The sequence below is a fragment of the Triticum dicoccoides genome, chromosome 1B, assembly GCF_002162155.2.
Source record: "Triticum dicoccoides isolate Atlit2015 ecotype Zavitan chromosome 1B, WEW_v2.0, whole genome shotgun sequence".
Lineage (NCBI taxonomy): Eukaryota > Viridiplantae > Streptophyta > Magnoliopsida > Poales > Poaceae > Triticum > Triticum dicoccoides.
In genome coordinates this window covers 638,804,683-638,816,585 of record NC_041381.1, presented here as the reverse complement: position 1 = coordinate 638,816,585, position 11,903 = coordinate 638,804,683, and the positions used below count along the sequence as shown (strand labels likewise).

The 11,903-nt window shown below is 51.4% G+C and overlaps 1 protein-coding gene across 1 annotated transcript; it reads right to left on the bottom strand.

The window, feature by feature from the left end:
* Positions 1–367: 367 nt before the first annotated feature.
* LOC119349293 (mitogen-activated protein kinase kinase kinase 18-like) lies at positions 368–1,765 on the bottom strand. The gene has a single exon (XM_037617317.1). The coding sequence runs from the start codon at positions 1,715–1,717 to the stop codon at positions 368–370; it is 1,350 nt and encodes a 449-aa protein (XP_037473214.1). The 5' UTR covers positions 1,718–1,765.
* Between the last annotated feature and the right edge of the window lie 10,138 nt (positions 1,766–11,903).

Here is an 11,903-nt window from a genome sequence, read left to right as displayed (position 1 = left end):
AGCGCGTCGGGCAGCGGCGAGAAGACAGCGGAGGAGGGCGCTGGATGGATCTCCACCTGGCGAAGTAATCTCTGGACGCGACGCTCGCTTGTGTCGAAAAAGGTCTCGCATTCCCTCGTCGGCCGTCGCCTCTGCCGGACCCATGTATAGCCCAGCAAGTGGTTCTTGACCGTGCAGCACTACTTTCCGTCGAGGATTCTTTCTAGTCCAGTACGTCCGCCGGCTGTGACGCTGCGCTTTCCGCGTCGACTCCATCCTTTCCGCAGGCAAGCTTGTGAATTCATGCTGGATTTCAGTCCATCGAAGTCACAGACTCACAGCCACGCGACGTGCTAGTTGCAACCTAATTTTTCTAGGAATTTGCCGATCAATCGTGTCGCAACGGGGAGCACGAGTATGAGCAGAGAAACAGAGGAGTAGCGCTAGCGAAGCAGAGTGCTTTGGCATGATGAACAAATTCGATTGCATTACTGATTCTGTTGCTACATAACAGTAACAATTTACATGACACTACCTGGTGAGAATCTAGAATCTCCGAGGGCTGGTGCCTAGTGTGCCCTACTACTGATTCATCCTCATCATCGTGCGCCTCTTGTCCTGCGTTGAGCACGCTGCTGTGCTCCACGTCCACGGTAATGTCGAGAGCGCCGGACTCTGCGTCACTGGTGATAACGTCCTCCACGGTGGTGCCAGTCGTCACCTTGGCCGGCGCGGCGACAGGCGCTTCTGTTGGCCCGGAGAGCACATCGATCCAGCCCTCGTCCGAGTCCCAGTCCGGGAGCGCCGACGCAGGGCAGGCCAATGCTCTGATCCTGCTCTCGGCCGCGCCGTGCGACGGCTCGTCGGTGTCGGACTCCGACTCCCAGAATGCAGCGTCGAGCGTGCTCTTGGGCGACACCCACTTGCTCTTCACGGCTTCTGGGTTCGCGTCGATGACGGCGGCGGCCAAGAACGGATGCTCCAGCAGCTGCGCCGCCGTGCACCGGCCGCTGGCCTGCCTGACAAGACACCTGGCCAAGAAGTCCTGGGCCTCCGCGGACAGCCAATGGGGGACCTCAGGAACGGCCTCCGTGTACCCGATCCGGTGCAGCGCCGCGAGCGCGTCGCCGTCCATGCCGCTCCACGGGACGCGGCCGGTGGCCATCTCAACAACTATGCAGCCGAGCGCCCAGACGTCGGCCCTGGGGCCCTGCTCCTCGCCGCGCGCCACCTCCGGCGCCATGAACGCCGGCGTGCCGCCGATGATCGGCACATCAGCGCCCGCCTTCCTCGAGCACCCGAAATCCGCGAGCTTGGCGCGGCCGTCGGCGCCGATCACCACGTTCCTCGCCTTGACGTCCCCGTGCACCATCCCAGCGCCGTGGAGATACGCAAGCGCGGCCGCCACATCGGCCGCGTAGCCGCGGACGGCGCGCTCGTCGAGGCCCCCGTTGCTCGCCACCTGGTCCGCCAGCGAGCCGCCGGGGGCGAACTCGAGGAAGAGCTGATAGGAGCCGTCGCGGGCGCCGCGGCCGCCGATGCAGGATACGACGCGCGGGGAGCTCAGGCCGGCCATCACCATCTGCTCCCTCCTGAGCGCCGCCGCGCACGCCGCCCCGACGGCGGACTTGATCGCGAAGAGCTCGCCCGAAGCGTCGTCCGCCGCGAGGAACACCTCTGCCCCCGACGCGCCGCGGCCGAGCGTCCGCACCCGCGTCCATTGCTTGCTCATAGACATGGTCGTCTTGTTTTCTTTCCTCTGCTGGTGGCAATTGGGATTTTTTGCTTGTGGCGATGAGTTCCTTTTTGTGGCGGGTGAGCGTATATATATAGGTTGATGTGGAGAGGAAAAGTTGGGGAGATTGCAAGTTTAGAACATGGAACGGAAGGTGTTTGGCGTGCGCGAAAAAGGAAAAGGCGTGGGAAGCAAGCTGTTTGGGTTCTGGAGCACGCGCTGGCGGCGGCGTGGGGCGACTCCTGTGGCGATGGATGGGGTTGGACGGTGAGTGCGAACACGCGGTCCATTATGCCTTGACAAGACCAAGCTTTGCGCTCTGCCTCTGCTTAATAATCCTCTGTCTTTCGCAAAAAAATAAAAAATCCTCTGTCAAATGTCTCGGATTTCTATCTAATGGCACGATGATTCTCGGAAGGTGGTAGCTTGAGGGGAGGGGAGCAAGCAATTTACGTACTCGTCAAAGTCGCACTGGGTCGCGAGTCGTATGAAACAGATCATCTCCCCGCGTACGAACGGAAGTGGTCGAAGTCAGCGGGTGCACCTGAACAGAGCTGGTCAGTTGGGTCTCCTCTCCACCGTTGGTACTTCTACACTCTGACTTTTATGCTGAAGCCCGCCGCTATACTGTACGGTGGTGCGCCGCCGGACTGTTTCCTGTGCGTCTGCCCCACCATCTAGAAGCCCTTTGACGACCAAAACGGCAGCCAAGAATGAACAGAGAATACATACAACGCGTCTGAACAGCAAGTTTGTTGTTCATTTCTTGTAAATGAAAATGTTGTTGAGGGACCTGCCATGAAATTGCGAGTGAAATATCTGGCGCGTCTGTCCTCGGCATCACACGCGGCGTTCCACTTCCACACACACACATAGGAATAGGAATAGGATGGCAGGGAATATTCGATCCCCGGTGCATATGCAGGCACGTTCACTGGCGGTGGCTGCGGCGCTGGCCGCCGCACACCAGATTCCCTCAACGCCGGCTAGTACCGCACAGGCTCCTCCACGCCGACGCCGGCTGCTGTCCCGCTCAGCTAGCGTACAACGGAAGAACGCATGCACGCGGGAACGGGAGTAATTGACAAAAAACTATCACATTTCACGTAACCGTCCCACGAAACTACCATATTTTGAAAAGTGACCAAAAACTCCATATTAGCACTAATTTTGTGACAAAAAACTACCAAGTTGAGTTGATGACCATTTTTATGATTTTAAACCTGTTTATGACATGCGGGGCCCGCGTGTCAGAGCTGATGTGGCGGAAAAGTCAACTCCGTTTATTTCGACAGTTAGATTGACCATTATTACAGGTGGGTCCCACATGTCAGCATCTACCTTCTTCTTCCTCATCCTCTTTCTCTCTTAGGCATTTCAACGAACACCTCGTGTTCGTACCCGCGTGGTGGAACAGACCTCGGCTTCGTCGGGTTCTTGGCCGCCTCCGGCGCCTGGTAGTGCGCGTCCGCCTCGATGGAGGAGGAAGGCCTGGCGCCGGCCAACGGGCTCGCCCCTCCTCCTGCTCCGGGCGGCGGCGGCGACAGGTCCGACAGGCTCTTGGCCGACCGCTTGCTCCCGAACCGCCCCGCCAACTTCAGCCAGTTGTCCCCGGCGCCGTGGACCAGCCGGTGGATGCCCAGGTCGGCCAGCAGCGGCTCCATGTCCGCGTCCAGGAGGATGTTGCTGGGCCTCACGTTGCTGTGCACGCACTTCTTGTCGTGTAGGTATGCCAGGCCTCTCGCCACGCCGCGCGCGATGCGCAGCCGCGCGTTCCACTCGAGGTTCATCGGCGGCGTCCCCGGCTCCAGTAGTGAACAGGGCGCGACGCCGGAGCTGGACGTGTCATGGACGCCGGCCGTCGAGAAGAGGACGAGGAGGAGGTGGGCGCGGAGCATAGGAGAGAAGGTGCCCATGGACGGCGCAGGCGAGCACTGGCCTGAGGGCGCCGGAGCCGGCTTCTTTCGCGCGGAGGAGGAGGTCCTTGGCATGGACGGACCAGTCCGGCGACGGGCTGTGTGGATGCTACGGCGGAGGAGCGGCGACGCCCTGCCCGACCACATGCGTGCTGAATGATGCACATGAAGTGTTTGTTAAAATGTCAGACGGGAAAGAGGAGGAAGAAGATAAATGACATGTGGGCCCCACCCGTCATAACGGTCAACATGACAGTCAAATAAACGGAGTTGACTATTTCTGCCACGTCAGCCCTGACAAACGGGCCCCTCCTGTCATAAACGTGTTTACATCGTCTAAAATGGCCATTTTATGAAAGTGGTAGTTTTTTGTCATAAAATTAGTAATAGTCTGGAGTTTTCGGTCACTTTTTAAAATGTGGTAGTTCTGTGGGACGGTGACGTGAAATATGGTAGTTTTTTGTCAAATACTCAGGCTGGGCGCGGAGTCCCGTCGGACACGTCGGGCCGGCGACAAGTGGCATGGCGAGATTAGAAGGCATGGACGGAGCATGCAGGTGGTGCTGGCCCATGCCGATGCGGCGACCGAAAGCGTGGCGGGTGCTTTTGCGGCGCGGGGCCGCCGAGACCGAAAGGATGGAGATGGATGGATACGTTGCGTCCATGGCCAGCGTGAATTGCATCACCGCTCAATCATCGATCATACTCATCGCTGCAGCGACGCATTCCCCGTCATGCGTGCCGCCGCTGGGTTTGTTTGGTTCCACTCCACTCCGCTTCACCGTCCAGCCAAGTAACCCTACATGCATTGGCTTGGCCGTCCATTATTTCTCCACCCAAAGGAGAAACAAGCCCACACCACAGACCGGTTATGATGGTACACTTGAAACTCGATTTGTTTTCTTCACCACTGGCTCTTCTGTGGTGCCAGACTGCAAGTCGTTTGCAGAAACGTAGGCGCGTCAGGTCTGACTGGCTGACTGACGACGCGAAGAAAAGGAGCGGCAGCGTTCTTCGGACGTCTTTGTGCACATGAACCGAACGCTGTTCTGTGAGAATCGAGCGACTGGCAAAAGTACACGCCAAGTCAGACAGCCCGCACAAGTCAGCAGCCTTGGCCGTACTTCAACTTAATCGCATCGTCAACCGATGATTGCATAAAGATAAATCAGCGCCAACTACTTTAGCGCCTTCCATCCCTTCTACTACTACTTTCTGGCGTCTCCATTTGTTAATGCTAATCTCGTTTCTGGCGTGGCGTCTGTTGCTCTCAAGCGAAAAGGCGATCCAGGAGACTTGTTTTTCGTCGCAAAAGGCGCCCCCAACTCAGCTCTGTAGGCTGTAGCAGCAGGTGCCGGCCCTTTGACCTTGTTGAACACCGGTGCGCGAGCGAGGTTGCACTGCATTTGCATGGATCGCTGCAGTTGACGAGCGACCAACAGTGCGCCCGGTACCGACCGGTAGGATCAGCGAGATAGAGTAGAGAGGATCTTCGGCAGATATGACAAAGACGGGCACGATCACACATTCACACGTACTCAATATGTATGGGCCGCATGCATGAGACAAGTTTGAGTAAGATGAAGCGGCCGAGCCTACTTGTAACTGAAGTTGACATTGCGATTGGATGCAACGTCCAGCAACTATTAATTCCTTGCGTGGACAAAGCTTTCAGCTAAATCATTTCGAGTTCCATACATTGAACCTCCAGGAGAAGAATTGTTCCGTGCACTTGAACAGCATGGACGTAGGCTCTGATCATTTTTTTAAACTGGTCTGAAACTTTGAACGGTAGGTCTTGCCATGGCCAAGGCAGAGAGCTACAGTACCTCTACCTTTCCTCATCTTTCGGCCGTTGGTTGAGAACGAACAACCCAGATCTGAAGGAACAGTACCACAGGACAACACCTCAAACAGTAACATGAACAGAACACAAAACAGTACCCATGCTACAGTATCACAAACAGTACATATGCTACAGAACTTCGGTCGATCTAGATGGTCATCTTCTGATCCAACGGCTCTCCGGCAAAGGTAGAGCACTGTAGCTCTCTGCCTTGGCCACGGCAAGGCAGAGAATCTGCGCCCTTTGGAGGGATGTCAACCCAAACCTGTTGCTTGACAATTGTGTGCAGTCGAAAGAAAAGGTCTGTGCTCTTTGCTTTGCTTTACTTTGCTTTTTGTTCCAGGCAACACAGTCAACGCCCAAATTAATCTTCTTATTTTTTTCCGATTTACCTCCTAACTAATCATTGTGTAAGAAAGGGAGTCAAGTCCGCACAAATATAGCGCAGGTACAGAGAAAAGGGGGCCTGAACTTCGGTCTCGTGGCAGCTAGCGTATATCGTCGTTGACATTTAACCTTGAGGTCGGCGGTCGTGGTTTAGACGAGAACAAGCTGACGAACTCACATGACCGCAGTAGTACCTTTTTTTTATTGCATTCAGCACCGAACTTCTTTTAAGATGCTGTCAAGCACAAATGGACTACTTCTAGGATGGATATTATGGTGTTGACATCAGTGTGATTGGGGGAGATCGTCTTGATGGGATGGGGACGCGGTAGAGATGTGGCCTTTTGGCCGACTCCAGCGATACTCATCCAAATCTGAACGCCCAAATGATTCCTTCCATTGGCTTGCAAGCTGGGATTTTGGATATGGCAGTTGGCTAACCACTCAAGTGCCCAAACTTCAAGTGATCAACGAGCAGACTTGACATGGACCGTGGTTGATCACAATCCAGACTCATCCTCTGGTTGCCATCTGTTCCTCGGTTGCTCTGCCGTGCGTCCGCGAGCTGTCGACGCACAGGTTGGTCGGGTAGGTGCTGCCGTTGGGGGATCGCCTTGCTTCTGGCCACGACAAGTGTACAGCTGCTACGTTTTCTAGCTTGCTTGTTGATCCGTTCGTCGTCTTTGCCTTTCCTGTTGTGGAAAACACTACACGTGTCCTTCTCAGCGTCAACGCCCATTATAAAAAACACCACGCCAGGATGTGAGTTGTGCGCCTGCAAGCCAGCCCAGGTCAGAGACGCGTCGCCGTGGGGGTTCAGACAAGCATAACAATAATCGGCACCATCGCATTGACTGGCGCACAGATGGAGTAGATTAAGGGCCGTGTACCATTGCCGTCAATCGTGTTCCATCGGGCGGTGCTACTGTATTAGTATTCGTTATTCTAAGCGGTGGTGTTAAGTTTCGCTGGAAAAATAGCTAGCTGGTTCACTTTCAGAGAACGAGTCGACACGTACGGCAGATTATTAGCAACGGGAGATAGCCGGAGATGAAACGGCGAGTATTAAGTCAGCTTCGTCGGTCAGGTCGGTCCTTGTTTATCCCGTGTCCTGCTGGCCCTGAACAAACCCAACAGCTCGAGTAACGTGACTTTGTACTCTAATAAACAGTGTCACGGTCTCTGGAAACAAAACTTCTATTTAGATGGCTCAGCATTTTTTTTTTGCGAAGAATGGCTCAGCATTCATGACGAATGGATAACAACTTGACTGTCAATTTCTGTCACAAACTCACAACCCTTGGATGAATAAAAATATCTTAAATGAAATAGAAAAATAGGGGGCGCCTACTTTTCGCGCAACTGAAAAAGGTTGACGTCAGCCGATTCTTCTTCTCTGGTTTTCGTAGGCCACTCTTCCGCACTCGGACGAAATCACTGTTTTGACCTTGTGCACGTTTATCGTCACAAACTGAACCCGACGTAAAAGTATTTCACGATTTGACCCTTTTAGAAACGCCAGAGCCCGCGGCGTTTCCAGCCAACATCGAAACGCCGACCAAGCTAGCGTTCCTGGCCAACACAGAAACGCCGTGGTAGCTAGCGTTTCTGCCCTGGCCCACAGTCAGTCCGAACCCGCTGTTTTCGCTGACGTGGCACATGTGAAACGCCAATGTCCTTGGCGTTTCTGGGCTAGATGAAGTAATGCGCGGCGGGCCGCGGAGGCTAACCGAGTCCACTCGCAGTCCCAGCCCCGGTCGGGCAGTTCTTGACGAACTGGCGGCCGCCCCTTCCCTCTTCTCCCCCAAATCTCCCCCAGATCTGCTATATTGATCATCAAAACGAGTAGATCGAAGCACCCCCGAGTTGCTTGAGGTATTCTCTTCCCAATCCTCCATTTATTTTCAGTCAAGATTGGCTATTTTAGATGCATTTTTTCAAACATGGTGGAACCCTAAGATGAGTTATTAGTGATTTGTTTGATGAATATTTTGGGGATATACTGTTGAAGTATTCTTAGTTAACTTGTATAGTATTGGATTTAGAGAGAGCCCATTTTTTAGGATTAGGTTGAACCTATTATTTGTTAATAATTTGTTGTGATAGATTATTTAGGATAAAATAGGTTGAAAAGAATTGGTGTTGGTAATGTGGTTCGTGATTTATATCTTTGGGATAATTTGTAGTAGTTCTCACACAATTTTGTATATGATGTGGTCATAATTTTAAGCATATATCATAACAAATTCATGTACCTTATTTTTTAGGATGTTTGAGCCGGATAAATATCCCGGCCTTGATGATTATTACGAGGAGAAGCATCGTGCTGTGCTTGTGGAAAGAGGGGAGGTAATTATGTATCTACATTATCATATTGTGAGTATATTGTGAGTAGTTTAGAGAAGTATATAAATTGTGCGTGTGATTTTTGTAGGTTCCTCCAGTACTTCGGTTGAGAGGCCACAACCCACGTGAGTCACTGAGGTATGACCGTCGCTACGAGCCTTATTTTAGAAGAATGGATCTTCTCCAGTTTGTGCTCAACTTTAAAGGCACACCACCATGGCTGAACTCGACGGCCATTACCGCCCTTACGGACCGTTGGAGGCCGGAGACGCACTCTTTTCACCTTGCTCTTGGTGAGATGACCGTCACTTTGGAGGATATTGCGATGATCTCCGGTCTTCCGATCGAGGGCAGGGCTCTTACCGGGAAGGTAAAGTCCGAGGGGTGGCGACAAAGGGTTGCAGGTTTGGTTGGTGTTGAACCTCCCCCGTGGATTCATGAAACAAAGAAGGATCCTAGGCCATCTGGTGTTTTGTTCTCGTGGCTACAAGAACATTTTTACGAGTGCCCAGAGAATGCTAGTCCGGCTGTTGTGAAGAGGTATGCCATGGCTTACTTATGGAATCTTTTGACCCAAGTGGTGTTTCCTGATGGCACGGGAGACACAGCCTCGTGGATGTTCTTGGACCCTCTTCGTAACTGAGATGTTAAGTGGAGTTGGGGGTCGGCGGCACTAGCCTTCTTGTACCGCCAGGTAATGCTAATTTGATGAATTTTCATTATATGAAAGATTTTTTTGCATGTGATTGTTTAATGTGTATACAAATGTGCAGTTGGACGGAGCATGTATGAGGAGTAAGCCGAAATCTTGTCTTGGTGGTTTTGTTTGGGCCCTACAGATTTGGATGTGGGAGTGTATCCCTGTGGGCTGTAACTTGACCATTGCTCCGGAAGAACCCTGGGAGTGGCCTTTTGACGGGGATGAGGAGCGGTATCCCACTATCGCATACACGTGGGCTAATGTCCAAGTGTCTAGTATCGCAGCCATGGGGCGGTACAAGGCATACATAAGCGAGCTCGACATGCTTACTTACAACCAGGTAAATATCAAATGCCTTGCTATCAATTTAGATTTTTTGTTGTTGTGCATGAGCTAGTGACATGTTGTGATGTAGGTTAATTGGAGGCCGTACATGGTACTTAGGCAGTTCCCTTTGAGCAATATGTGCTTTCGTGACCAACATCTTTGGCGTGTGCGTTGCCCCATGATATGCTTTTTTTGCGGTGGAGTGGCATCTTCCACATCGTGTTTCGAAGCAATTTGGAGTACAACAACGCACCCCGCCGGAGTATGTTGAGACAAGTGTGGTGCTACATAGGTGAGAGTTTTTGTACCATATGTTGATCAATGTGTAACCACTGAAAAATGAAATTGATACTGATACTTCTCATGCTTTGTAGGACGAGCCGGCAACACAACAAGAATGTCATTAATTGGGAGGATCACCATCTTATGTGGGTGGACATGTGGAATGCTTAGAGGAATGCCCGAGTTGAAGATGATCACACACCTGACAACGACAAGGGGGCATATTTAAGGCATTTGGAGTGGCTTCGCAAAGAGTACAGAGTTATCCTTAAGGGTGCTTGGACTCGTGCCGATTGCTTGGAATTAATGCCAAGTGAGGCTGCTGATGGTGCATTCAATAACTCTATTAGGGAGACCATTGGAGCGCACCTAGATTATGGCCCTCTGCATGACCGAGTGGTATGCATTTTTGTCTCTTTTTTGAACATGTGTCATTTCTTCATGAGTGGTGTCTCACTTAAGTTTTATTCAGGGCACGGAGCTATGGAGATGTATCAATGATAGTAATGTGGTGCTTGGCCGCGCACCTGGTAGAGAAACGGACGGTCTCGTTAGGAGTACTCTACAGGTTAGAGGCCTTTTTAATATGAACATTTATTTTATATTATGTGAACTTTTTTTGCATATTTACATGTCAATGCCTTTGCCTCTGCAGAAGGTTGTGAATCGTTGCCGAACACTAGCCGCTTTACTCTCTTGCCATGGAGGTTCATCAACGGATGTGCGTGCATGTGCTCAGTATAGAATGGATGTTCTTTCTTCCGCTCGTCCATCTTCGAGCCAAGCACGTCCCCGTGCTTCTTCTGCTCGTCCTTCTTCCAGCCGAGCACGGATTGATGAACAGGAAGATGAAGATGAGGAGACAGACTTCGATGCGGATCCGGACTATTTGGAGCTTGGGGCTTCGCAGATGGAAGATGCTCCACAGCCAACTCAACCTTCTCAGCCTTCTCAAGAAGCACGCCGAGTTAGCTCAAGGAACATCCGACGTCCTGGATGGCAGAACACTCCTGAGGGCTACGTCAACAGGGGGAAGATGCCTGCGAAAAGAGGCAAGAAGTGAAGTGATGACTGATGCGAGCTTGTTAGTTCTATATCTGGTGAACTAGAAATGCAGTTACCTTTTCAGATGGAGCGAACTCGTTAGTTCTATATTTGATGGACTTGTTATTTCTGTGTCACCAAGACTTGTTAATTATTATGTAAGCTGGATCATGTTAAGTTCATTGCTCTAATGTCTCATTGATATACTGTTGCTGTACTTGGCATTTATATTGTGAAAACTGTTGGATCATTGATAATCTGTTGCTGTACTTGGCATGGTTTGGTGTGGTAGGCATAGAAGGTAAGAAACGCCATAGATGTTGGCGTTTAGATGTGGCATGGAAACGCCAGAAGTACCTGGCGTTTCTTCTGTGAACGGCAACGTTTGCTGTACGTGTCCCATGCAGCTTCTGTCTTAAAGGAACGCCAAACCACGTGAAGCGTTTCTGTGTAGAGAGGAAACGCCAGGAGCTTTGGCGTTGCAAGCGTACAACACAACGTTTCGTGGAGGAACCCCAGGCAGCTTCTGTCTTAAAGGAACGCCAAGCCAAATACATCGTTTCTATGTAGGTCTGCAACACCAGGGCCCTTGGCGTTGCCAAAGCATAGTAAAACGCCAACTGGTTTGGCGTTTCTGTCAGAACAGGAAGTCAAAAACAAACTCCAAAGCAATTTGGTGGTACACATAGTTCATCACATAAAGTAATACACATAGAGGAGTCTAGAGCAATTGCGACATCACATAGTTCACCACATAAAAGAGTACACATAGAGGAGTCTAGCGCAATTGTGACATCACATAGTTCACCACATAAAGAGTACACACAGAGGAGTCCGAAGCAATTTAGAGTACACATAGCTCACCACATAAAGGAGTCTAGGCAACAACAAGGTTCAAGATTAAATGCACACGAAGGTCCAAAGCATGGCACAGTTCACATCATAGCTCTATTGTGTAGAGTAAGGCCCCTTTCCCTTCTTCTTCTTCCTCTCTTCTTCTTCCTCCTCCTCCCTTTTCCTTATGAGATGAGCCTCCTTAACCACCCTCTCCATGAATATCTTATTCTTCCTCTCCTCTTTTTCAGCTGCGAATGCCCAAAGCTTCATGGTTCTTTCTTCAAAATCCCTTTGACGCTTCTTTTGTGCCTCCTCACATTTCCTCACCAACGCTTTCTGCCTAGCGCGACACTCATATGACGCTCTCAACAATTCCTGATTCTCAGCTTCAAGCTCCTCTTCCTTCTTCTTCTTTAGTGCGGCTTCATCCTCCTCTCTCAGCTTCTTCGCAGCCTTCTCCCACCACCCCGCCATCTCTCCTTCGCCATCCTCAAGCCCCTTCAT